Below are 25,334 nucleotides of genomic sequence, written 5' to 3' on the forward strand. Positions count from 1 at the left end.
CACACACACACACACACACACACACACACACACACACACACACACACACACACACACACACACACACACACACACACACACACACACACACACACACACACACACACACACACACACACACACGCAAGCACCCTAAGGCATGCACAGAGGTGGTGTTTAGTAAACAAACAGCTGAAGACAAAAAATTATTTTTGGTGTGAAAAAGACTTGTGTTTAGCCTCCAGAAGGTCCCCAAGGTGGGTTGTTCCAGGGGTTAAAGGTCAACCATCAGTTGTCCTAGTTTAAGCATCAGAAGATGTTTACAGGTGGAGGAACAGCTTATATGCTGCCTTGTTCTGGGTTAAAGTGTCAGGAACAGGAAACATAAATTAGTTTATTTGGGTCTGTATCTTCTGGGTCAATCCTAGGAGAATCCTGGAGGTCACGACTGTTCTGGTGAGTCTATCTGGCCCTCAGCCCTGAAAACATCCACCAGGTTTGACCCCAGACCCCCCAGATCCACCTGTTTTCCTCTCATGCAGGTGTGTGATGCTGCTCCCGACCTCTAGAGGGCAGTAGCGACTGCTCTCAACACTAAACAGGAGGACTGGACTAGATGCATGAATTGGAATTGTAGGATGCCCAAGGAAAGTCCGCCTTTCCCGCCTCTGATTGGCTGGAAGGACTCTCATACGATTGGCTTTCTCATGTAACAGCAAACCTTCAGGTTTTATGTCTGCAGCCAGATCTCGAGGAGGACCTGACAGCAGTTCATCGTCGTGACTGACTTGAGTAGGCAAACTGTGCCCATGTCAGGGTGTCATTTTAATTTGGGCAGTCTAAGGCACACCTGTACATTATTCATGCTGTCATCATCTCCTTGACATGCCACATCTGTGAGGTGGGATGGGTTATCTTGGTAAAGGAAAATTGCTCACTAACACACATGTAGACAGATTTCAGATGTTTGAGTTCAGCTCATGAAAAATGGGAGCAAAAACAAAAGTGCTGCATTCATATTTTTGTTCAGTGTAGATTCAAAATTGGCTACTGAGTAAAAATCTGAACATAAACCTGTTAGAAAGGGCGGATCTATTTCCACATCCTATATCGAGAGACATCATTCCTCATTTTAAAAATTCAAGGGGGAGGACCGTACAAAATCGCTCGGAGGGCCACAATTGGCCCTTGGTCCGCCCTTTGGACATGTCTGCTTGGAGTGAACAGATATAAAGTAAGTCCAACCGTGTGATAAATACAGCCAGATTTATTATAAGTTCACATTTTACGATTTTCATTGTTTTAAATAGAAGAAACAACAAACATGACTTCACAAAGCAGGACAGAAACTTTGTTATAGCGCTAAGTTCATACTTTTTTCACCAAACTCTCCAACAGCTGTTCTGGAAGTAGCCAATCGTAGCAGAGCCCTTCTAGCCAATCAGAGGCGGGAAAGCTGGGACCCTCCTTAAACATCCTACGATTCCAAGTCACGTGGACTGCACCGCTGTGTTTCCGGGCTCCTCAGACCGTGCTGGTTCTGCGTCGTGGTCCTGACTTCAGGTCACAAAGTGCCCGGTGTTCCTTCAGGTGTTGTGTCGGGTTCAGAGGAGATGCGGGGCCGCGCGGGTCCCTGCGAGGCCCTGCTGGTTTGGATTACGCTGCTGGTCTCTGCGGCCCCCCCTTTAGCAGCCTGGGATGCGGATCTGGAGCTGCTGGACCTGGTGGAGGAAATCCCGCAGACATTCTACCAGTTCCTGAACATAGATCAGGTGCGTGCTAACTGCCAACGGTTCACCGTTTCCATGGTAACCCCGGGGAGCGCCACGTACACACTCAGCTCGTTAAGCTAGCTAGCGCGCGCAGTTCAAAGGAAACCGAACCGAATCTTTTCCGTTTCAGATCTGAGGCCGGATCTCATGGACATGTTTATTTATTTATTTATTTCTAAGGAGGATAAAAAAACACTCGAGATGAAGCATCTCGTTTACAAGCGGGTCTTCCTGGAAACAAAGATGCTAATGCAAAGCCAAGATAACAGAGCGACGATCTGAATTCAAAACGCAATGACAAATTAATACTACCACAGTTAAAATATTAGTAAATAAACAAAACAAAATTAAGAAAACAAAGACGTTAGCTAATCAAATAGAATAAATTGTGTGAACAAATGTACATTTACATAAAAAATATGATGACACAACTAAATGGTAGAGAGACTGCTTATGCACAACACAGAAATCTGGGATAAAAGTGTAGAATGACTAAATGATGAAACCATTGTAATTCAAAAACTTCTACAGATGGGTAATAAATGATCATGAGTCAGGATTTTAAACTGTCTAAAAGAAGTGGTGGATCTCATAACAGGTGAATTATTCCAGTCAGATGGAGCTTTAGCAGAAAAAGCAGCTTCCCTGACGCCGTTCCACAACGGAACAATGAAGGAGGTTTACTGAGTTCTATGAATATCATCATGAATGCATGGTGACGCAGTGGTTAGCACTGTTTCCTCGCAGGTCGTAGGTTCGAAACTCAGCTGCAGCCTTTCTGCGTGGAATTGCGTGTTCTCCCCATGCATGGGTTTCCTCCGGGTACTCCGGTTTCCCCCACAGATCACAACATGCCCTATAGGTTATAAATTGTAAGTCGCTTTGGATAAAAGCATCTGATAAATGAAAAACATAAACATGATACCAGAATGGTAAGGAGGAAATTTTAAATAAAAACAACCAATGAAATGTCCTCCTAGACTGTGTGTGTGTGTGTGTGTGTGTGTGCGTGCGTGCGTGCGTGCGTGCGTGTGTGCGTGTGTGTGTGTGTGTGTGTGTGTGTGTGTGTGTGTGTGTGTGTGTGTGTGTGTGTGTGTGAAGCGCTTTGGAATCCTCTGACTCTGAAAGGCGCTACGCACATGTGGGTCTCCCCACACATGGGCTGAGAAGCCTTATGGGCCATTCCCATCTGTACCGGGTCGGCCCGGGCCGGCTAGCCCCAGCCTGGCCCGTTTGATTCCACACATCCTTGTCTTAAGCCCATGTGGGCTTATTCTACCCACCAATCAGAGGCTTGCTCTAATGGAAGGTGTGAATTTGCTCTCAGCAGTGGGTGTGTTGGCCCTGGTCGGCCTGAAGCAGACCCCCTTGAGAAGCTGAGAATGAGCCTTGGTTGGCCCGGAAAAATACCAGGCCACCCAGATATGTAAACAACCTACGCTACCCGGCCCGGGCCGACCTGGTACAGATGGGAATGGCCCATAAAGGTGTGTTATGGTGGTGCCCAATGTAGCGTTGGAAGAGTCCAACAAGGTCATTTGTCTGCAGCAATGGCCATTTTCGAAATGAGCCAGTTCTGCGCAGATTATATCACCGGTGATCGGCGCTCATTGCATGCCGGTTAGATTTGTGTCCGACTTGACGCCGACTTGCTCTGACGTCATGCATACGTAGGCAACGATAACCTCGTGAGATCAAGGCGGCTGCAGATTTTGGAGCCAAGCCGCTGCAGTTGCTCTCCACCAGCTGCAAATCCTAGGGGATGACGGGAAACGCCTGGCTCTCACCTGATCTAAGATCTGATTGGTTCACATTTTGATCCAAACATCCGGTGGTAGAACATGAAATGTTAGTTGGTCACATGTATTCTGTAAATCATGTTACGTTGATGATGACAACAATATAGGCCATGAAGAGAAATGTGATTTGTGTTCTTTTGTCACGTTTCCTATGAGCACACTAAAGCTACAGCTGATAACCTTTACCTATTATTACAGTCATGTTTCCATATACAATATATGATATCCACAAGCATGTGAGGATGTGTTTCGGTTGCTAACAGGCACCAGAATTAAAATAACAAGTACGAACGCTAACGCGACATCTTCATCCATCGTCACCCCCGAGCTACACATGTAGGGAAATCTGTTCGGCTTAAACACCGGCTTTCAGCCACTCCCCCTGCTGTATCCGTCTGTCTTCCAGGCGAGGCGCTGCTCAACTTGAACAAGGCCAATGTCAGAGGTCAACAGATAGGGTGCCACATCTGACCTGCCTGTTTAGGGGTTAGCGTTAGCTTCTAACCTTGCTGTTATGGTTAGTAGGGTGACAGATAGATAGATAGATAGATAGATAGATAGATAGATAGATAGATAGATAAACTTTATTGTCCACCTCGAATTGAGGCAGGAATTCGCCTTTGACATGGCTCACCTTACAATACAATCCATAACGCATTCACGCAAATATATAAAAAGACAATTAAAAGGTATTAGAATGTAATCATCGTAAAAGAAATAAAACTTTAAGAATTCAAAATTGTAATTGCGGTGGGAACAAATGATTTCTTATAGACACCTTTCTTGGCCAATGGAACCCTGAACCTCCTTCCTGATGGAAGTAAATGAAAATGTGGGTTCAGTGGATGGGTTGAGTCTGCACTGATCAGGGTAGCCTTCCTGTGCACTGCTCGCTCGTGAAGAACAGAAAGTGGGATCTGAGGAGAACCTGTAATTTTGCTGCCTAATTTAACAATACGAGACCGTTGTGTTTTGTTTTTAACTGTAAGAAAGTTATACCAAGCTGTAATATTGAAAGTTAGAATGGATTCAATCAGTGACTTATATACAACTGTTAGGATGTCCTTGTTCACATTGAGTGCTCTTAGCTTCCTTAGCAGGTGGAGTCTTTGCAGCGCTTTCTTGTAGACACCGTTGCTGTGATTTGCAAAGGACAGGTGGTCATCAGTTTCTGTTCCCAGATACCGGAATGACTGAACCTGCTCCACAGGCTGACCCTGTATGCTGAGGGGTTTGAACAGGGATGTGTCTGCCTCGCTGACTGCCCCACAGCACATTTCTTTAGTTTTTGAGATATTCAGCCCCAGGTGAAAGTCTCCAAATGTCTGGAACAGATTGCTGACCGCCTGCTGATATTTAGACAGGTCCTCCGATGTCTTCACTGATGCCACCAATGCCACCAGTCGTCTGCATACTTATACAGGGCCATTCTCTCACTATGGCACCGGATGTTTGTGTAGACTGAGGAAAAGCACTGGAGACAAAACACAGCCTTGTGGCAGTCCAATGCTAATGACACTTTTCGTGGATTTGAATCCTCTTAACAACACTTGTTGTGGCCTGTCTTTCAAAAAGCTGTGGATCCATAAAAGCAGCTTTATGTGGAGATGGAGATCTGAAAGCTGTTCCAGCAAAATGCTGGTGTCTACTGTATTAAATGCAGAAGAAAAATCCATGAATAAGATTCTTGTGTATGGTTGTGTAGAGTCCATGTGTTTAGTGACAGCATTTAGAAGAGTGAGACTTGCATCCTCTATACCACGTCTTGCCTTGTAAGCAAATTGTAGGGAATCCAGCTGGTCCGAGATGAATTTTGTCAAGTGTCCTCCCACTACCCTTTCCATGCACGTGCACAGAACTGATGTAAGGGCCACACGTCTAAAGTCCCCCAGTTCTTTTGCATGAGCTTTCTTGGGGATCGGAATGATCACAGATTCTTTCCATTGCTCTGGAACACAGCCAAAGTCCAGAAGGAGCTGGAAGAGTCTGGTGAGTACCCCACCTAGCTGGGTGGAGCATTCTTTCAGGACCCTGCCACGGAGCCCATCAGGGCCAGAGCTCTTGTATGGGTTGATGCAGCACAGGATGAAGGTGACCTCCTCCTCGCTGATGGTTGGCGCTGGTTCAGTGAGGCTCTGGTTGGGGGGGGGGGGGGGGGGGGGGGGGGGTTTGCAGGTGGAAAGAGGGCGAATGCCGTTGAAGCAGGCAAAAAAGACGTTCAGCTGCTCTGCCAAGGAGATGGAGTCATGGCAGTTGACTTGCGGGATCTTAGGGTCTCTTCCATTACATCCTCTTTTCCCCGGACATGTCCACTTTTCACTCTCTGTCCGGGGGGTTTCTTGTATTGATGAAAATGGCCAGTTTTTCATCCAGTAGCAGGGATCGAATTATGGGGAGCTGGATATCCTACACATCCAGGGAGAGACGGAAACACTGTTTGTACCTATATTACATCATTTATGGACTCTCAGCGTACCGGGGTTCTTTTGAGCAGAGAGCACAGAGAGCGGCAGAGCGCTGATTGTCGGTGAGCTCCAGGCAGCTGCGTCCAGCGTACGGTCCATTCTCAAAGTGGCACAACCAAAAAAAAAACAATAATGAACACACGATCGTTCATGTCTGCACATGTTCTCTACTTTCTGTCTTATTTGTGCCTGAAGCACTCTGCTACTGCGAAGCGGATCACCTGTGCTGCGGTGATTTCACCTCACTGACGCAGCATCGAAACGCGCTCTCCGTTTTGCGGTCAGGAGATCCCTTTGATCTTCTCAAAAGTAACTGATGAGGTGAAAAGGTAAGAATCCAGGCAACAGTTTTTCTGGAGAGTTTAGAGGAGATGCAGGAAGATGAGAGACAGACAGGACAGGAAAATATAGTTCAATAAAAACAAGAAAACAAAACAAAGTGTTGAAAAGTAAAATGTAGGTAGATTTATCTCCACTACACATTTTTACCTGTATAAAACAATAAGTTACACACATGTAATATTTATACATTTGATACAATTCAGATCACCTTCAAAACTCAGTCACACACCCAGGGCCGTTTCAAGGCATTTTGGGGGCCAAGGCAAAACATAACACCCCCCACCCCTATAACTGAACCCCCAGAAGCCTCTGTGTAATTCCTACCCTCTCCAGGAGTATTAGTTACACAGTGTTTGTAAATACACCTCAGACATTACTGACATGTTCTAATATTATCAGATGAAAAACTAAATTATCAGACATGCTGTCTCATCTGCTTCTTTTCTAAACTTTCAAAAAGTAACAAAACCATTTGAAAGCCACTATTTGTGGATTATCTGAAAGTTTCCATGGAGTGTGTGACAACTTATTTTATCATTGATCCTATCGTCTAATCTCACAGCTGAAACAAGCATCCTGAATAATCTGTGCACAGGAAGCGTACCGATGCTTTAGTAAAACAAAAGGTATAATAATTTATTTTTAATAAAACCTTGTTGCAGCACTTAAACAGAAAAATGAGATTTTGCAATAAAAATGCAAAATATTTACATACAAATTGTTTTAGAGCCCTTTTTTTTTTTTTTGGCAGAATCTGATATTAATTTAGTTCTTACAAAAAATGGAGTTTCCTCCGTAGGGTGGCCGGGCTCAGCCTTAGAGATAGGGTTAGGAGCTCGGACATTCGGGAGGGACTCGGAGTAGAACCGCTGCTCCTCCGGATCGAAAGGAGCCAGTTGAGGTGGTTTGGGCATCTGGTCAGGATGCCTCCTGGACGCCTACCCGGGGAGGTGTTTCGGGCATGTCCTGCCGGCAGAAGGCCCCCGGGTCGACCCAGGACACGTTGGAGAGGTTACATCTCCAATCTGGTCCGGGAACGCCTTGGGGTCCTGCCGGAGGAGCTGGTGGACAAGGCCGGGGAGAGGACGGCCTGGAGCTCCCTAGTTGGGATGCTGCCCCCGCGACCCGGACCCGGATAAGCGGAGGAAGACGAGACGAGACGAGAGACAAAAAATGGGTCCCAACGTGGTTTGTGTGTCGTTGCCATAGTGTGACGTCATAGGCACAGATCCCCTGTCCTCTTGTTTGGAAATGGAAATATGGTCACCCTAGGTTAGCGTTAGCTTCTAACCTTGTTGTTTGGGAAGACGGTCAAAACAATTCCATCGCCTGACTTCTTTTCCGCCACTATTCACTAGAAGCTGCAGCTCCAAGGTCCAGGAGACGAGACTTCTTTTAATAAAGTCCTTCTTATTTAGTCTCATAAAATGATTTATTTCAGTCTACAGGTTTACGGTCATAATCTGTGTTTTCTGCAGTGAAGAAGAAGAAGAAGAAAATATCATTTCTATAGCGCCTCTCAAGATAAAAATCACGAGGCGCTTCACAAAAACAAAAATGTAAAAATATAAAAAAGCATTTAGAAAATGTTTAAAAATATATTTAAAATGAGCAAAATGAGCAAGTGAATGTTCTATCTGAAGTGATTTCATGATGAATCAACATGTTTATTATGTCATGACTTATTTCAGATCTTAAATACACTAAATTAGTCTACTTGATGATATATGATTAATAATAATGATAATAATTATTAATTATCAGTTACATTCATATTAATATCAGTATATTAACAGATTTACTCCACATTAAGTGGAACCAGGCTCTTCTGAGTGTCTGAGGGTCGTGGTGAACACCTAGACACGTTTATCACATCTGGTTGGCCAAAGATTAAAAAACAACCATTTCATTAAAAGTGAATCACTTCCTACGTTCCCCAGTTCAGCCAGATTTCCGAGTTCATCAAAAGCTCACAGCTCATGCTAAATGACCATCCTATGGAGATTAAACCAGATTATTCAGTGGAATAATTTTAGCAGCATATGAACCATCCTTTTTTAGATCAGTCTATTGACTCAATCCATCATCCACTCATCAGACATGAAACCGTCCACCAGAAGCCACCTGGGAAGTATCTTCTGACCAGTTGTGTTTGAGGGTGTCTACGATCTTCAGTGTCATCAGAGTGGTTGATATTAATCTGATAACTTGTTAAATTACATCAAACAACTAGATTTATTTAATACACCAGACATCACACCTCCTTGAACCGTCACCTTATCGTGGTGGAGGAGTTTGAGTGCCCTGATGATCCTAGGAACTATGTTGTCTGGGGTACTTTGTACCCCCTGCTAGGGTCTCCCATGACAAATTGGTCATAGGTGAAGGTTGAGACAAAGAACGGTTCAGAGGCTCTTTCATTGATGTAAATTCAAAGAGTCGGAGTGCCCGGCCCGGAGGGTTACCGGGGTCCCACCCTGGAGCCAGGCCTGGGGTTGGGTTCAGTGAGCGAGCGCCGGGTGGCCGGGCTTTTGCCCATGGGGCCCGGCCGGGCCCAGCCTGAACCAGATACATGGGCTCATCCAACTGTGGACCCACCACCCGCAGGAGGGACATGAAGGGTCCGGTGCAGTGTGGATCGGGTGGCAGACCGAGGCGGGAGCCTTGGCGGTCCGATCCCCGGACAAGGAAACAGGTTTTTGGGACATGGAACATCACCTCGCTGGCAGGGAATGAGCAGGAGCTTGTGGCAGAGGTTGAGCGGTACCAGCTAGATATAGTCAGACTCACCTCGACACATAGCATTGGCTCTGGAACCCAAGTCCTTGAGAGGGGGTGTTTCTCCGGTTGAGAGGCGGAGGGCTGGGGTTAGCTTTTTGTTAGCCCCAAGACTCTCTTCATGTGTGTTGGGGTTTACCCCGGGGAATGAGAGGGTAGCTTCCCTTCGCCTTCGGGTCAGGGAATGGGTCCTGACTGTTGTTTGTGCTTATGGGCCAAATATCAGTTCAGAGTACCCACCCTTTTTGGAGTCCCTGGGACGAGTGCTAGATAGTGCTTCATCAGGGGACTCCATTGTCCTGCTGGGGGATGTCAATGCTCACGTGGCCAATGACCACTTGACCTGGAGGGGTGTGATTGAGAGGAACGGCCCGCCTGATCTGAACTCGAGTGGTGTTTCGTTATTGGACTTCTGTGCAAGCCGCAGTTTGGCCATAACAAACACCATGTTCGAATATAAGAATGCCCATCGGTACACTTGGTACCAGGGTAGCCTAGGTCGCAGGTTGATGATAGACTTTGTAGTCGTATCATCTGACCTGTGGCCGTATGTTTTGGACACCCGAGTGAAGAGAAGAGCGGAGCTGTCAACTGATCAGCACCTGGTGGTGAGTTGGATCAGATGGCAGGGGAAGATGCCGCGTAGACCTGGCAGACCCAAACGCATAGTGAGGGTCTGCTGGGAACGCCTGGCAGAAGAACTTGTCAAGACAGTCTTCAACTCCCACCTCCAGCAGAGCTTTGACCGCATCCCGAGAGCAGTGGGTGACATTGACTCCGAGTGGGCCTTGTTCCACTCTGCGATTGTTGAGGCGGCTGTTGCTAGCTGTGGTCGCAAGGTGGCCGGTGCCAGTCATGGTGGCAACCCCCGTACCCGCTGGTGGACACCAGAGGTTCGTGGAGCCGTCAGGCTGAAGAAGGAGGCCTATAGGGCGTGGCTGGTCTGTGGGTATCCAGAGGCAGCGGACAGGTACCGGATAGCCAAGTGGGGTGCAGCAGTGGCAGTTGCCGAGGCAAAATCTCGGGCGTGGGAGGAGTTTGGTGAGGCCATGGAGAAAGACTATCGATCGGCTCCAAAGAGGTTCTGGCAAACTGTCCAGCGCCTCAGGAGAGGAAGGCAGAAACTCGCTCACACTGTTTACAGTGGGGATGGGGAGCTGCTGACGTCAACTGGGGCTATAGTCGGGCGGTGGAAGGAATACTTTGAGGAGTTCCTCAATCCCACCTATGCGCATTCCGAGGAGGAACCAGAGCCGGGAGACCTGGGGATGGACTGTCCAATCTCGGGGGCAGAAGTTACTGAGGTAGTCAAACAACTACACAGCGGCGGAACCCCGGGGGCGGATGAGATTCGTCCTTGGTATCTCAAGGCTATGGATGTTGTGGGGCTGTCGTGGTTGACACGTCTCTGCAACATTGTGTGGTCATTGGGGGCAGTTCCTGTGGAGTGGCAGCCCGGGGTGGTGGTCCCCGTCTTTAAGAAGGGTGACCGAAGGGTGTGTTCCAACTATAGGGGGATCACACTCCTCAGCCTCCTTGGAAAGGTCTACTCCAAGGTACTGGAGAGGAGGGTTTGATCGACAGTTGACTCTCAGATTGAGGAGGAGCAATGTGGTTTTCGTCCTGGCCGTGGAACTGTGGACCAGCTCTATACCCTTGCAAGGGTGATGGAGAGGGTATGGGAGTTTGCCCAACCAATCCACATGTGTTTTGTGGATTTGAAGGCTTATGACCGTGTCCCCAGGGGCACCCTGTGGGGGACGCTCCAGGAGTATGGGGTGGATGGCTTTCTGTTAAGGGCCATTCAGTCCCTTTACCAGAGGAGCATGAGTTTGGTCCACATAGCCAGTAGTAAGTTGGAACTGTTCCCGGTGAGGGTTTGACTCCGCCAGGGCTGCCTTTTGTCACCGGTTCTGTTCATTACCTTTATGGACAGAATTTCTAGGTGCAGCCGTGGTGTGGAGTGTGTCGAGTTTGGTGGCAGGAGAATTTCGTCTCAGCTTTTTGCGGATGATGTGGTCCTCCTAGCTTCATCCAGCTCTGACCTTCAGCTCTTGCTGGGTAGGTTCGCGGCCGAGTGTGAAGCAGCTGGGATGAGGATCAGCACCTCCAAATCTGAGACCATGGTTCTCGACCGGAAAAGGGTGGTTTGCCAACTCCGGGTCGGGGGAGAGGTCCTACCTCAAGTGGAGGAGTTTAAATATCTCGGGGTCTTGTTCACGAGTGAGGGTAGGAGGGATCGGGAGATCAACAGGCGGATTGGTTCAACATCTGCAGTGATGCGGACGCTGAGCTGATCTCTCGTGGTGAAGAGGGAGCTGAGCCAGAAAGCCAGGCTCTCGATTTACCAGTCGATCTACGTCCCAACCCTCACCTATGGTCATGAGCTTTGGGTAATGACCGAATGAATGAGATCGCGGATACAAGCGGCCAAAATGAGTTTCCTCCGTAGGGTGGTCGGGCTCAGCTTTGGAGATAGGGTGAGGAGCTCGGACATTCGGGAGGGACTCGGAGTAGAACCGCTGTTCCTCCGGATCGAAAGGAGTCAGTTGAGGTGATTTGGGCATCTGGTCGCCTCCCTGGGGAGGGTCGACCCAGGACACGTTGGAGAGGTTACATCTCCAATCTGGTCCGGGAACGCCTTGGGGTCCTGCCGGAGGAGCTGGTGGAGGTGGCCAGGGAGAGGACGGTCTGGAGCTCCCTAGTTGGGATGCTGCCCCCGTGACCTGGACCCGGATAAGCGGAGGAAGACGACGATGACGACATCACACCTTTCTGAGTCCATGTTTTTATGGAATATTGCATTTTATTGAACATCTTTATTTTCTATTGATAATTTATTAAAAGTGGCCTACAGGTGGTTACACCAGGAAGACTGGGTATGATGCTGTAAGAAGACGTTTGTGTGTGCATGTAGACGAGGGTTTAGTTTCACCACATCTGGGTGAGATCAAGCTAACCAGTTAGCCAAAGGGACGTCCCCTTGGCCAAGTAGCCAATCGGGTTACAGCGACACTCACCCTGTCACGTCACATGTCTAATTTTATTCTGGACCTTTAAGTTCATGCACACATATCTATCTGCCTGTCTGTCTATAAGAGTACATGTATGTGTATGTGGGTATAATGTCTCACCTGTGCCGTGTTGTCCTGTGACTCCTAGGATGCATCAGCAGCAGAGGTAAAGAAGGCTTACCGCAGACTGTCTCTGTTGCTGCATCCTGACAAGAACAAGGATGAAAATGCTGAGACACAGTTTAGACAGGTGAGAAACAACAACAGGTATGAAATCATGGTCTAACCCTAGCCCACGTATGACCTCTCCTGACCCTAGCCCATCACCCACCAGCTAAACAACAACAAACATGTCTTTTCCAGCAGCTGGAGTCTGATCTGTTGGGCTCTGATATATGAGAGGTGTTTGAGTCAGGGTTTAGGTCTGGGCACAGGTCAGCCTTACTCAGGGTTTACATGACATCTATGTATCCTTATATAAGGGTTTCTCTGTGGCACTACTGTTATTAGAGCTATCTGCTGCCTTTGATACTGTTGACGTGATATTTTGTCTGATCGGTTGGAGCGGTGGGTGGGGATCTCAGGGTCAGCGCTAGAATGGTTCGGTCGTACCTCCATGGTAGGAGGTTTTGTGTGAAAATGGGGGAAGTTCTTTCCTCCTGGGAGGCTCTGTGTTGGGGTTCCACAGGGCTCAACTCTTGGTCCACTCCTATTTGCCATTTTTTTGCTTCCGCTGGGGTCCAACTTCCATGGTGTTGAGTTTCACCTGTATGCTGATGACTGCCAGATCTACTCACCACTATGTCTTGGGAATGGTGCCTCTGTTATGACTCTGGTTAACTGTGTTAATGAAGTCAAGTCCTGGTTAGCTGCTAACTATCTGCATGGTAATGAGCATAAAACGGAGCTCATCATCTTTCACCTGAGACCTAGGTCAGACCTGGGCACTATATCTGACCTGGATATTCTTGCTCCATGTCAGAAACCAGTTGTCACTAGCCTTGGGATTAGGATTGACTCTGGATTAAAATGTAACGCCCATATCAACCTGGTGGTATGCTCCTGCCTAGCTAAAAATGACGCCGTTGCTGTCACGGACCCACTTGGAGCGAGTACTCCATGCCTTTGTGATGTCAAGGCTGGATTACTGTAACTACACTGGGTTGGGTCCAGTGCAGCCAGGTTTCTGACGGGGTCTGAGAAATGGGACCGTATTACTCCTGTGCTGGAAACGCTCCATTGGCTTCCGGTCTCCTATGGGTATTAACTCCTTTTATTTGTCCATCAGTTTTTTCAGGGCAGTGCCCACCTCCCATACCTTGGAGATCTGTTAAAAAGACATATACCCTCAAGGTCCCTGCACTCTGCAGATCAGTTCCTGCTGACTGTTTCTCCCTCCAGTTCTAGGACATGTGGGGATAGGGCATTTTCAGTTTTAACCCCACCCCTCTGGACCAAGTAACCTCTTAGCATTAAGCTGCCTCCATCTTTGGCTGCTTTAAGGGCCGCCTGACGACTCATTTTAATCGTCTGGCTTTCACCTAATCTGTTCGGTGACTGGTTTTAACAGATTTTAATTGTTTTTATTTAGTTTGCTATTATCAATGTTTTTTTATCCTAGTTTTATTGGTGTCTTGTTTCTATGTTTTATTTGTGCTGTTCGGCGCTTTGGGTCCCCCTTTAGGAGGGGGAAGCGCTATACAAATAAAAGCTAATTGATTGATTGATTGATTGATTTCAGCTCGTGTCCATTTATGAAGTTCTGAAAGATGAAGACAGAAGACACAGGTGAGTTCATCCACTCCCTTTTAGCCAATCAGAGCTGAGAGCAGGTGTCTGTAGCTCAGGAGGTGTTTTGTTTACAGGTATGATGACATCCTCGTGAACGGGCTTCCGGACTGGCGCCAGCCAGTTTTCTATTACAGACGAGTGAGGAAGATGAGTAATGCAGAGCTGGGCTTGCTGCTCTTCTTCATCCTCACCGTGGGACACTATGCTGTCATCTGGTCCATCTACCTGGAGAAGCAGCTGGTGAAGCAGCCAATCAGCACGGTTGGGCTTGGACAGCCAATCATATCACAGACTGTCATGTGACCTGATCTATGTGTTTGCAGGATGAGTTGTTAAGTAAGAAAAAAAAGGAGAAGAAAAAGAAGCTGAGCTCCAGACCTGCAGAGGAACTCAGATGTGCAGGTCATGAACGAAGTGACAGGTAAGGCGGTTACATCATCCTTCCTAGTTTCCTGTTTATTGGTTTGTTTAGTGCTGTTTGTTTTAGATCCCAGGAGCGACCACACTGGCAGGACATCCTCCCTCTGAAGCTGAGCATCTGGCTCTACCTGTCCATCAAACACCTGCCTCAGACTGTCCAGGTGAGTGGGCCTAGTTTGCACCAGTCCTGACCACAAATACAAAGTACAAGTACTTAGAGTATAGGACTAACCAATACAGAAGTTGGATCCAAAATGGCCACCATTGTCCGCAGCCATCTTGAAAAGTTTGCCCTCTCACATAAACTAATGTGTGAATATCACCAACCATCCCATTTTATTAAGGTGTATCCATGGAAACGGCCCACCCTGTATTAGCTAGTTTGGCAATAATCCAGTTAAAATGATCTTCACAGATAGGCACGTTTGTGAATTATGCTACAGTGGCTTGCCGTAATCCTGCAGCGGTGTTTAGCTGAGCAGACTTGAACCTGACAGCAGTTCTGCTCCGTAGCGCTGCAGCCAGCTAAGAATAAACAGGATGGTGAGGACTTTTCATCCGCTTGTAGAGTTTAGATGTTCTTAGTTTCACGAGCATCGTGTTTGTTGGGAACCCCACTTGGTCGTGAGCCTGCTACCCGCTAGCATGAGCTAATCTGCCAGTAGTTACGCTTTAGATCCCAAACCCTTTGAGTCTTTGCTGGTTTCTGTTTTCCTCCACACCACCTCCATCAGCTCATGGTGCGTCAGTAATTTACTGTCCTAAGTGGGTCGTTCCTCATCAAAACACCGGCCTTTCTCGCTCTGCTCTGCCTCGCTCTGCTCTGCCTCGCTCTGGTCTGCCTCGCTCTGGTCTGCCTCGCTCTGATCTGCCTCGCTCTGATCTGAAGCCTCCTACACTTGAGCTGGGTGCACGGACTGGTAAATGAAGGTTATGCAACACGAAAAAGTTGCACAGCACAACCGATCAATGACGTCATCAATTTTTATAAATTTAGTTGATTTGTTGTTGCCGCCGTAGTGTGATGATGACTATGGGACTTTAACCGTACCCCTCAGTAGGCGGCCTGCGGGCCGGGTCCGGACTGCAAACCTCCACTTTCCACCCTCAAGCCACTGAGGCGTTATTTTGTGCACGCCCTGTTTAAATAACACCAGGAGGACTGCTGCCCATGTCAGCTCCACAGCAGAGCAACGGTTCAGTCTTCTTCATGCTCTAACACGGTCTGTCGCTCACCGCTGCTCATCTGCTCCAGCTCTGGACCAGCCCATTCACTGATTAGTCCTCTGCAGTCATTCAGATGGAAATGGTGTGATCTGAATTCTCCCTAAAAGAAAAGTGGACAATATAAACAGACAGTTTAAAGATGAGTGGACCATCCAGCACCAGATCCATGTGCTTAGTTTACAAAGACCTCTTCAGTGATCCAGGTTTCCTGTGTGATATGTTATGAGACCAAGCAGATCCGACGTAAAAACAGCAAAAATAAATGCAGTGAAGTCATTGTAGGAAGCTGATGGATCATAGAACGTCTGGCTGAAGAGATGAAAGCAGACAAACGGAAAGAGGACAGGACAGGTCCTCTCAGACGCTACAGCAGAAAGTGGCTGGTAGTCCACGTCCACAGTTTTGTGCCTGGAGTTCCTCGGCTGTGCATGAAGGTGTTCCTGCACAGAAACTGCTAGAACATGTTTAAAGAGGAAAGGTTAGGGCGAGTTGTGTTCTAACTAACTGTATTAAGACGTGCTGATTGACCTTTGACCCTGCAGACTTGTATGTGAGTACCCCTGATATAAACTACCAGCAAACCCACAGAGTTAAAAGTCTTCAGCCTCGTTTTAAAGCCACCACTGATGAAGAGCCTATCAGCAGAGACGAGTGGCTCTGTCAGCCGGGCCCAGCCCCGGTACCGGTTTCCCTCGCGCTCTGGGAAAACCCTGGATCAGTCAGGAGTGCTAAAAACGGCATGTGATCACTTTGGGTCCAAAACCAGTAGATGGTTCAGCCCTAGTCCTGGTTTGTGTCTTCCAGGAGGTGAAGCAGTACTACGAAGACTACCAGCAGATGAAGCAGCTGCAGAAGGAGGAGGCTGAAGCTGAAGAGGAAGTTACGATAAGTAAAGATGTTTTCCTTGTTCGTCTTCTCTGGGTCCTGGTCCATGACCTGGTACGAGCTCTGGGATGGATGTCCTGGTTGGACTTTAGTTTTGCAGCTGAAGTTGGAGCAGTTTCACAAAGTGATCAAAGATCTAAAGACCACCTTAATCCTGCTGTTGTGTTTGCAGGAGAAAAACGACCAAAGGTCAAGAAGCCTAAGATGGAGTTCCCCATTTACAAACCATCTCCAGAAGCTCCAGACTCCCAGAGATACGAGCAGACTACATCCATTGAGGAGATCGAAGATCAGATGGACAACTGGCTGCAGGATCGCAGAGCTTCCAAGAAGAAGGTGTGATGTTTTAGAGTAGCATGGTCAGGATCATCGGACCAGGTGTTAGACCTGGACCCAGAACTGGCTCCATTTTACTCCAACATAAACATCTTATGACATCATCCCAGTTCCTCTCTTAGAGCCCATTTCATGTGTCTGCAGGTGGCAGACTGGACAGAGGAGGAGCTGAGTCTCCTCAGCAGGTTGATGGTTAAAATCCCAGGAGGAACTCCTGGAAGGTGGGAGAAGATCGCTCATGAACTTGGACGATCAGTTTCTGATGTAAGTATGAAGTGGTGGACAGATTGTAACTGACCTTTGAAGAGGTCCACAGATATCTCTGCTGCTACGTAAAGCTGGCGGTCCTCTGAGGACCTTCAGACCCTCCTGACTGCTTCTGGTTTCTTCTCTAGGTGACGACTAAAGTCAAACAAGTGAAAGACAGCGTGAGCCCCACCTCAGGTAGACCACATCTCTGGTTTGTTTTAGAGGTTCTCCTGAAGGACCAGGGTGTTCTGTCCAGGTTCTACTTGGTCATCCCGGGTTTTGGAGCAGTTCATCTGGGTTTGTGCTCTGCCTTCAGTTGGTGAAGCTCCTCGTTTCTGTGATGTTTCAGGTTTGGTGAAGCTCTCTGACCTAAAGGACCCTCATCGTTCTGTTGATGACAGTTTAATGGCTCAGGATGTGGGCGGAGCCTGTGTGCAGGAGGAGCAGAATGATGAGGAGGTGGATGTAGCTCCGTTAGTCCGAAGGAGAAACAAGAAGCCTTCACCAGCAGAAGATGGAGAGGTGAAGGTCAGAGGTCGTCGGCAGAGAGATTTTAACCCAAACGCGGTGGAGGAGGAGGAGGCAGAACCACAGGAGAACAAAGAGAGGGGGAACGCTGTGGTCTGGACTCAGAACCAGCAAAAACTGTTGGAAATGGCTCTGCAACAGTTCCCCAGAGGAACCTCGGAGCGCTGGGATCGCATCGCCAAGGTGGTTCCAGGAAAGACCAAGGTGAGATGGGCTGTCTTGTAGAACCACTAAAACTTCCTCCTTCGGAGCTCAATAAGGGATGTGATTGGACAGGGTTAGACTTCCAGGTGCTGAGTGGCTGATTTCAAAATAAATGTTGTGCATGATCCATGAGCTCATAGCACTTCATCATGTCTGTTAGAGCGGTTCCAAACAGGTTCTCATGCAGGAACCAGCTGCTGCTGTGGGACCTCTCCACACCCTGACGCAGCTGGATGGAAACCTGGAGACGTTTTCACATCTGGCCTGGCCCGCTCCGGTCTTGGTAGTGTTGGCCCGCCCCCGCGCAGCCAGGTTTTGTGCACGCCATGATGTCTCTGAGCACGTGGGCGGGGCAACAGAAGAACAGAGCAAACCCTAACCCTAAACGACGGGTTGGGGTATGGTAGGTGTTCACATCTGGGTAGCCTGCTTTTCCAGCCCTCTTCCCAAGGCGGTCTGCTTCGGGCTGAACTGGTCCAACACACCCACTGCCGACTGATTGGCCGGCTCAAATTCACACCTACTTTTAGGAGGAGCCTCTGATTGGTGGGTAGAATCTGCCGGCGACGGCTTCACCATAATTCTGGTTATAAGGAGTAAACACCTCTGGCTCTCACTGAGAGGTGCTGTGAGGAGCACACACGCATGTTGGTATATCTATACTTGTGAGGGCCCGTCATTGACTTCCATTCATTTTGGTGACTGCCCTAACCCTAACATAAACTAAAGGGTAGTTCACACTCTTCCTCTGAACCAAGTAGGGGTTGTCCTTGTGTGGACATGGCACATGTCTTTGTTTAATTTAAGGGAGAGACCAAAGACTTTTTCTTTTGCCACGACCACATGCTCAGAGGTTTCTGTGTGTGTGTGTGTGTGTGCGCGTGCGCGCGTGTGCGTGTATGTGTGTGTGTGTGCGCGCGTGCGTGCGTGTGTGTACCGATGCCACCCAGCCCAAACCGGACCCGGCCAGATGTGGAAGCAGCATAAGGCTTGTGTGGTTTAGCTAGTGGACATGAGCTCAATCTCCTAGCTTCGTCTCTTGTTTCGTAATGGGAGTTCTGCTTCTCCCTCCCCGCCGTGCTGCTGTTCCTCCATCGATGTTACCTCAGGACTGTTTATCCTCATCCTTCAGTGGTTTCTCCTCCTGTTCCCTCCATGAATGGTCTTTATAAACACCGTGGATCTAACCCTGCTAATCTACGTCCACTAACTCCAGCTGTTTCTGTAGTTTCTGATTCCTCCACCTCACTCAGCATGGCTCAATTAAAACCCGCTCTGTTAACAAGTCCTTCCTGCTCAATAATCCAATTCTCTCTAAAGACCTGGACTTTCTGTGCAGCAAACATCTGATTATTCTGGTCTGATCGAACTCTGCCTGAATGGTTATTCTTTTCTTAGCCAGCCCCGAGGTTCTGGTCTAGGTGGAGGCCTAGCTGTTGTTTTCAGGGACCATCTTCCATGTAGCTCTACAGCCTCTGGTGGCTTTGCTTCCTTTACTACAGCTGATTAAAGTCATACTTTACAACTTTTATGTATTTTTAAACCCTTTTCTTGAGCCAATATGAGCTAAAACGATCCTTTACAGGGCTAATGAAAGCTCACCCAGCCCCATCGCCTCCTGTGGTCAAAATATCACACTTGCAATCAACCAATATGTATTTTTTAATGCCGATACCAATTTTTAAAGAATTTAGTTGCTGATGACCGATATCTAAAGCCGATTATTAAGGCTTATATATAAATATATGGCCGGCTCCATGTGGGGATCTGGGCAGGGCCATGGGGGTCGGGTCCTGACATGTATGCTGCCGGGAAGAAGGCAAGAACATGCGGCAGTGCCTGGCCCAGGCTCAGGAGCCTCAGGTAGACCTTGGCAGGGCTCCAGACTCAAAGGTGCGACTAAAAAATATCCTAGGTTGCACCGGTGTGGCCAGCTGTTCGAAGACAAAAAAAACTGTATCAAAAAGTCTTCCTGTGCTTCAACAACAGACACAGTGAGATACTCTTAATGGGCCGCAACAAAGTCTATGAACAAGTGAACAAAGGAGCAGGAGATGCTTCCCTCTCTGCTTTATGAGAGCAGCAGCTCTCCAGGAGCCGGGGCCTAGCGACGCTGAACGTGTCCCTGTGGTTCAATGACAGACACCAAACTAGAGAAACTAAAATATAAATCTGAAAAATAGCTCACAGATGCAAACCTTTTGCGATAAAACTTGCTATGGGCTTTGTAATTCTGTTCGCCTTTTCCGAGTTTGGTGGAAGTTTTAACAACGCCTGCTCCATAGTTTTCTGGTTGGAGGCGGCAGCCGCAGCTACCGGCATCTACATCTCCTCTGGGTGAAAACGATCAACGTGGTTTCTCATGTTTGTTGTGTTTCCAAAATATTTCAGTTTTGTGTTACACAACTTGCATACCGTATGGCTTTTGTCCAGGTCCCTTTTCCCCTATAACTCGTTAAAACCAAAATAATTCCTTACGCTTGCCTTTAATGTCGGCAGTGCTGGCCGTATTCCTCAGTCAGCTGTAAACTTTCCTTCCAAGCACCAGACTTCCTTTTAGCTGAGTTCCGCGTTTAGCGCCTCGTCATTAATAAAATCGATATAGTTTTTTAAACCAATTGACAATCGTTCATGTTCGTATCTTGATGCATTCAAAAAAACAAGTTTATCTCCCACCCCTAGGTGGTGGTCGGAGGGACCGGTGGCGCCTGTGCTCGGCAGCCTCGCCTCTGTCAGTGCGCCCCAGAGCAGCTGTAGCTACATCATAGCTCATCACCATCAGTGTGTGAATGTGTGTGTGAATGGATGAATGATACACTGTAATGTAAAGCGCTTTGGAGTCCTTACTCAGAGAGGCGCTATACAAGTGCGGGTCATTTATCAGACGAGGCCAAGATGATGATAAACTTTCATTTTTCTTAAGTTTATTTCATTCAAAAGAAAAACAAGAGCAAACAGAACGTACACACAAAATAAATATGAATGAAAAGGAGCAGAGAGAAGAAACAATATCATCCTCGCCTCTTTTTTACAAAAACAATCGGTTTTACCACGTTCCTCTTCTAACTTTCAAATGCAGTCACAGACGCCATCTGAGTTTACATTTCAATAATGACGCCATGCCCTTGATTTAAAACATTTTACAAACACATTTAATGAGCTTGACTCTTTCCATAAATCTACACCGTTTACAAAATACTCGATCTAGACGTTTTTGAGACTTTAGTTGCTATAAAACTATAACTATTTCCTCTTTTAAAACATTTTCTGAGTGTTTACTGGTCAGGTATTTTATTAGCTTTGTACATTTTAATATTTTCCTACATTAATGCTACAGATAACCAAGGCCAAAGATGGAGAGGCCTAACTACAGGAGGTCCATCTGAGCTACAATGGAAGATCATCCATCAGACACATGAAATGTTCAGGTTGAGACGTGCATGACAAATACTAAAGTAAAACATTTGAACGTGTCTTAAAATGTTTTTCAGTTTTAATTTCAGCTAATTGAAGCAGTTTTAACACTTTTTCTGTAGGTTACCCATCTTGTACAGTTAAGCTTCAGATAAAGAACTTAATGTTTACTAGATTAATTAACCATTTAGGAGTCAATACCTAGATGGACAGTTTTTTCAAAAGGTGAATCTATAAAACTGCAATGCATTAGAAAATTAGGGTTCACCTAAATTTTGTTCCGATGCACTAAGAAAAAAAAAAGTTAGGCGCACCTGTGCAACCAGTGCAAAAATTTAGTCTAGAGCCCTGGTGGGGATGGGTTGGTGCCCTTGGACTCTATGGGGCTCTTCACTGCTGCTGCTTTGGGCCCTGGCTAGGAATGGAGGTGCCTATTGGGGCCAGTGGAGGAGCTGGCTCCCTGGAGGGCTTAGGCCAACCAGCCATTCCTCCCCATCCCCACACATTTTCCTCCTCCTGCTCCCTCACATCATCACACAATCATGCACATAGGACGTTGGGGGGTGGGCAAGTCAGGGTATGGATCCCATTTCCACATTCCTGTGGCAACCTGGCCCCCAATTTTATTTGCACCTTAAACACTTCCATCAATGATATTCCAAGCAAACACACACTTAGGGCCTTGGAAGTGAGCACACTCAACGGCATTTGGCAAGGGGATTTTTCTGCCTCATCTCGAGTGCTGGTGCCCACTAGGGGTCTTAGCACACCTCTGTTGTCGCTTGGCTTCCCGGAGCTGGAGGCTAGGAGGGGGAGCTGGCTGTCTGGTTTTGGTCTGGGGTGGTGGGTTGCTTTGCTCAGCATTGGGTGGGGGAGCCTGCTCATCAGCACCCCAGCAGAAAGGGGCAAACTCTGGGAACCGGTGAGGGTTGTCCCCTTTGTGCAGCAGTACCAGGACCAGAGTGAATAGGGTGTGTATGGGGAGCATGAGTGGGTGTCTGGCATGCATTTTTGTGAGTCTTAGGTTGTATGTGTGTATGTGAGCAAGAGGGAGGGAGTGTGTGATTGTGTTTGTGAATGACTGCATATGTCAGGTGGGGCCTTTGACTCCTCCCCTGTCCTCGGACTTCTTGTGCTGCAACACATCTTCGCCTACCTTCCCCCTGCCACATTTGGTGTGGAGTGTGGTCCCTTGGTCTGTGTGAGTGTTTGCAGCTCCCGGGTCTGGGGGTTTAAGGATCTGAGTCCCTGGGCTCTGTTGGGTTCCCGGCAGGGGTGGTCGCCCCCGGGTCCCGGGTCGCTGGACTCCGAGCTCAGCTGGCTTGGGGGTGGGAGGCTGCGGGCGGGCCTGTGGGCTTGTCGCTGATATCTCCCGGGACTCTGCCGACTGCTGGTTGTGGCCCCCCTGGGGAATCCTCTGCGCTTCTCGAGGGGGGCAGGGGCTTTTCTGGTTACAGTCTCCCTGAGGTCCCTGCACTCTGGGACAGCTCCTGGATCTCTGGGACTTGGAGCTCCCTCCGTCTCCTACACATCTTTGGGGGGCAGATCTGTGGCCTCTCACACCATTGGATGCTCCTATAGAGAAACCTTACATATACAAGTGCGTGTACACACAGGTGCTCACATGATGCTCTCATAAGTATGGACTTGGGCATTTTCAACACATGTCTTGAGGCTGTGGTTGGCACTAAATACACTGTGATTTATTATCGTGATTGTTCAGTAAAACAATGTTGATTTTATATTTCCTCATCAAGTTGATGCAGTGTAGTTTGGTACTGTTGTGTGTTGTTTTTCTCTTTCTGCAGGTCTAGAAGCAGATGCTTGTTCATCATTAGTTGTTTATTCTTGTGTACCCCCCCCCCCCCCACCCCCACCACCCCTTCCTTTTGTCTCTTCCTTTCTCTTTCGCCTCTGTCTCCGTGTCTGGTCGGAATTATAAAGCATCCAAAAACAATAACAATAAAGTTTTAAGTATCAGGCTTGACATTAAAAGCAGAAGCTTTGATGCTCCACCTGAGAGTAAATCTGTAAGGCTTGTCACCAGCATTCAGACATCAATTCTGCTTGCTTCACAGCCAGACAGGGGGGATTAGAAAATGTCCTCGGTGCGGAAACTTTGGGCCGTGCGGACGCGTCAAGCATAAACCAACCTTCAGGAACGCTGGGAGAGATTTCAGCTGTTAGATGAAATTGTTAACGAGACAAACGACAGCGAGCAGATGGTTTTGGTTTGGTACACTAGGCTGCCTAGTGTCCATTTAAAGGACATTTTGTCCCCATATGAAAGTAAAGTAGTTGGACTGGTCTCCTGTCAAGGACTCTATACACCTCCATGCACCCCCATGCTTGACTAGTGTGTATGTGTGTGTGTGTGTCTACAGGAGGAGTGTATGATTCGTTACAAGATGTTGGCTGAACTCATTCAGAAGAAGAAGTCGGTGAGGAGCTGATATGTTCTTGCTACACCTCTTTCAGCCGCTGTGACCTTTGACCTCCTGAGACTTGTATGATCAGGGGCATCTGGGTTGGACTGACCCACAGCATGTGTTTGTATTTTACCTGCTCAGGTGTGTATTGTTTCTGTGGGTCCCCTGATCTCATGTGCCTTAGCTCCTGTCAGCTGATCAATAAACAATATTTATTGTTTTTGTTAACAAACTGAATAAAGCTATAATCATTTTTTATTGATCTGTTTCCAGTTAAATATCACCAGCTGAACGGTTCAGTGATCTGTATTAAAAATAAGAAAGGATTTTTCATGTAGAGAAAGACCACGAGGCCCTTCACACGCAACTTAGAGTTTATAAAAATATACTAAATGTTTTAGGAAATGTCGACTGAATAAGAAAATGTAATCCGGGATCCCGGGAACAGCAGAATGGGTAGAAACATCTGCATGAGGAGCGGGTGGAGATGGAGGTCCCACCAAAGCCAGCTGATCAGGTGAGTCTTTAGAAATAAAGAAAACCTCTGGAGATAAAAACCGTAAAGCGCAAAAAGATGTGAAAAATTATTTAAAACTATGTTTAAAATGAGAAAAATAGTGTTAAAAATGTAAGGATGGATGGATAGGAAAGAGGAAAAGTGGGGTTGGTAGGAGATGGAGACCACTGATGATAAAGCTACCCGACCCAGAGCCTGTTTCAGCTTCGGTTGTAGGCTCCAGAACCGCTGCGGACCACCATCCAGCAGCAGTTTTAAAGGTGTGGAACGCTGGAAAACCAGAGCGGTTCTGATTCTAACGGGTCACTCTGAGGCAGAACATGAAAGAGTCTCCTACACCTATCTCCTGCAGTAGCTCCTGGTAGAAACTCTAGGATTAGAAAAGCCTGACAGATCTACATCACAGCAGGGCTGCCGACACCAAGGCATCCGGACTGACCGCCTTCGCACGCTCTCACCGCTAGAGCCTCCAGTCTCACGCTGGCGGTGAAGTGAGTTGATGGTTCACGGCTCCCTACAGACAGCGATGGGATGTCAGGCCACGCTTGTGTAGACAGACCAGCTGTGTTCTGAGGACTCGGTCAGCAGAGCAATGGCTCACTTGGGAACCGCAACACTTTTCTAGTCATTTGAGAATGTACCAAATTCTAAGCTTCCAGCTAAATGGATAAAAATGCTCCAACCCAGTTAGCAGAAGTGGCAGCTTGGAACAACAAGCATCGAAGGCGTGAATCTGTAGTTTTATCACATATGTAACATGTTCACCTTCATGGTTAGTCATCTGTATTCTTGTGAAAATAAGGTTTGATCACATATGTAATCCTGAATGCTTATAATTAATCTGAATGTTAATCCCCATACCCATGTCGATGTCCGTGGGTTGGGGTGGTCATGGCCCTTTGAACTGAACGGCGCATGTACCGTATGGATGACTCAGCTGTCTGGTGCAAGCCTAAGCACTACATCAGATCTGATTTATACTGCTAGAAGTGTCAGTCTGCTGGAGATTATCTACAGGCCAGATTAGATCATCTAAAAGCTGTTCAAGGGGAGGGCATGGGTCATCGCAGCCTTGGCGCAGAAAGATAAGAGAGTGTCCTCAACTCATCTGAAAGAGGGAGTGAAGGCAGAGAGGAATGTCTGTTACCAAGGCAACGGGTGATGCCCTTCAATAAAGTTTGAGGA

At 47.6% G+C, this 25,334-nt stretch overlaps 1 protein-coding gene across 1 annotated transcript; it reads left to right on the forward strand.

The window, feature by feature from the left end:
• The first annotated feature begins 1,457 nt into the window (after positions 1 to 1,457).
• Positions 1,458 to 23,892, forward strand: dnajc1 (DnaJ (Hsp40) homolog, subfamily C, member 1). The gene is made up of 12 exons (XM_015977015.3): positions 1,458 to 1,751; positions 12,298 to 12,399; positions 13,891 to 13,937; positions 14,015 to 14,180; positions 14,264 to 14,361; positions 14,428 to 14,521; positions 16,392 to 16,476; positions 16,645 to 16,808; positions 16,953 to 17,072; positions 17,204 to 17,252; positions 17,407 to 17,789; positions 23,588 to 23,892. The coding sequence occupies exons 1-12, from the start codon at positions 1,593 to 1,595 to the stop codon at positions 23,654 to 23,656; spliced, it is 1,536 nt and encodes a 511-aa protein (XP_015832501.1). The 5' UTR covers positions 1,458 to 1,592; the 3' UTR covers positions 23,657 to 23,892.
• The last annotated feature ends 1,442 nt before the right edge of the window (positions 23,893 to 25,334 follow it).

Source organism: Nothobranchius furzeri, chromosome 11, assembly GCF_043380555.1.
Source record: "Nothobranchius furzeri strain GRZ-AD chromosome 11, NfurGRZ-RIMD1, whole genome shotgun sequence".
In the NCBI taxonomy this organism is placed as follows: domain Eukaryota; kingdom Metazoa; phylum Chordata; class Actinopteri; order Cyprinodontiformes; family Nothobranchiidae; genus Nothobranchius; species Nothobranchius furzeri.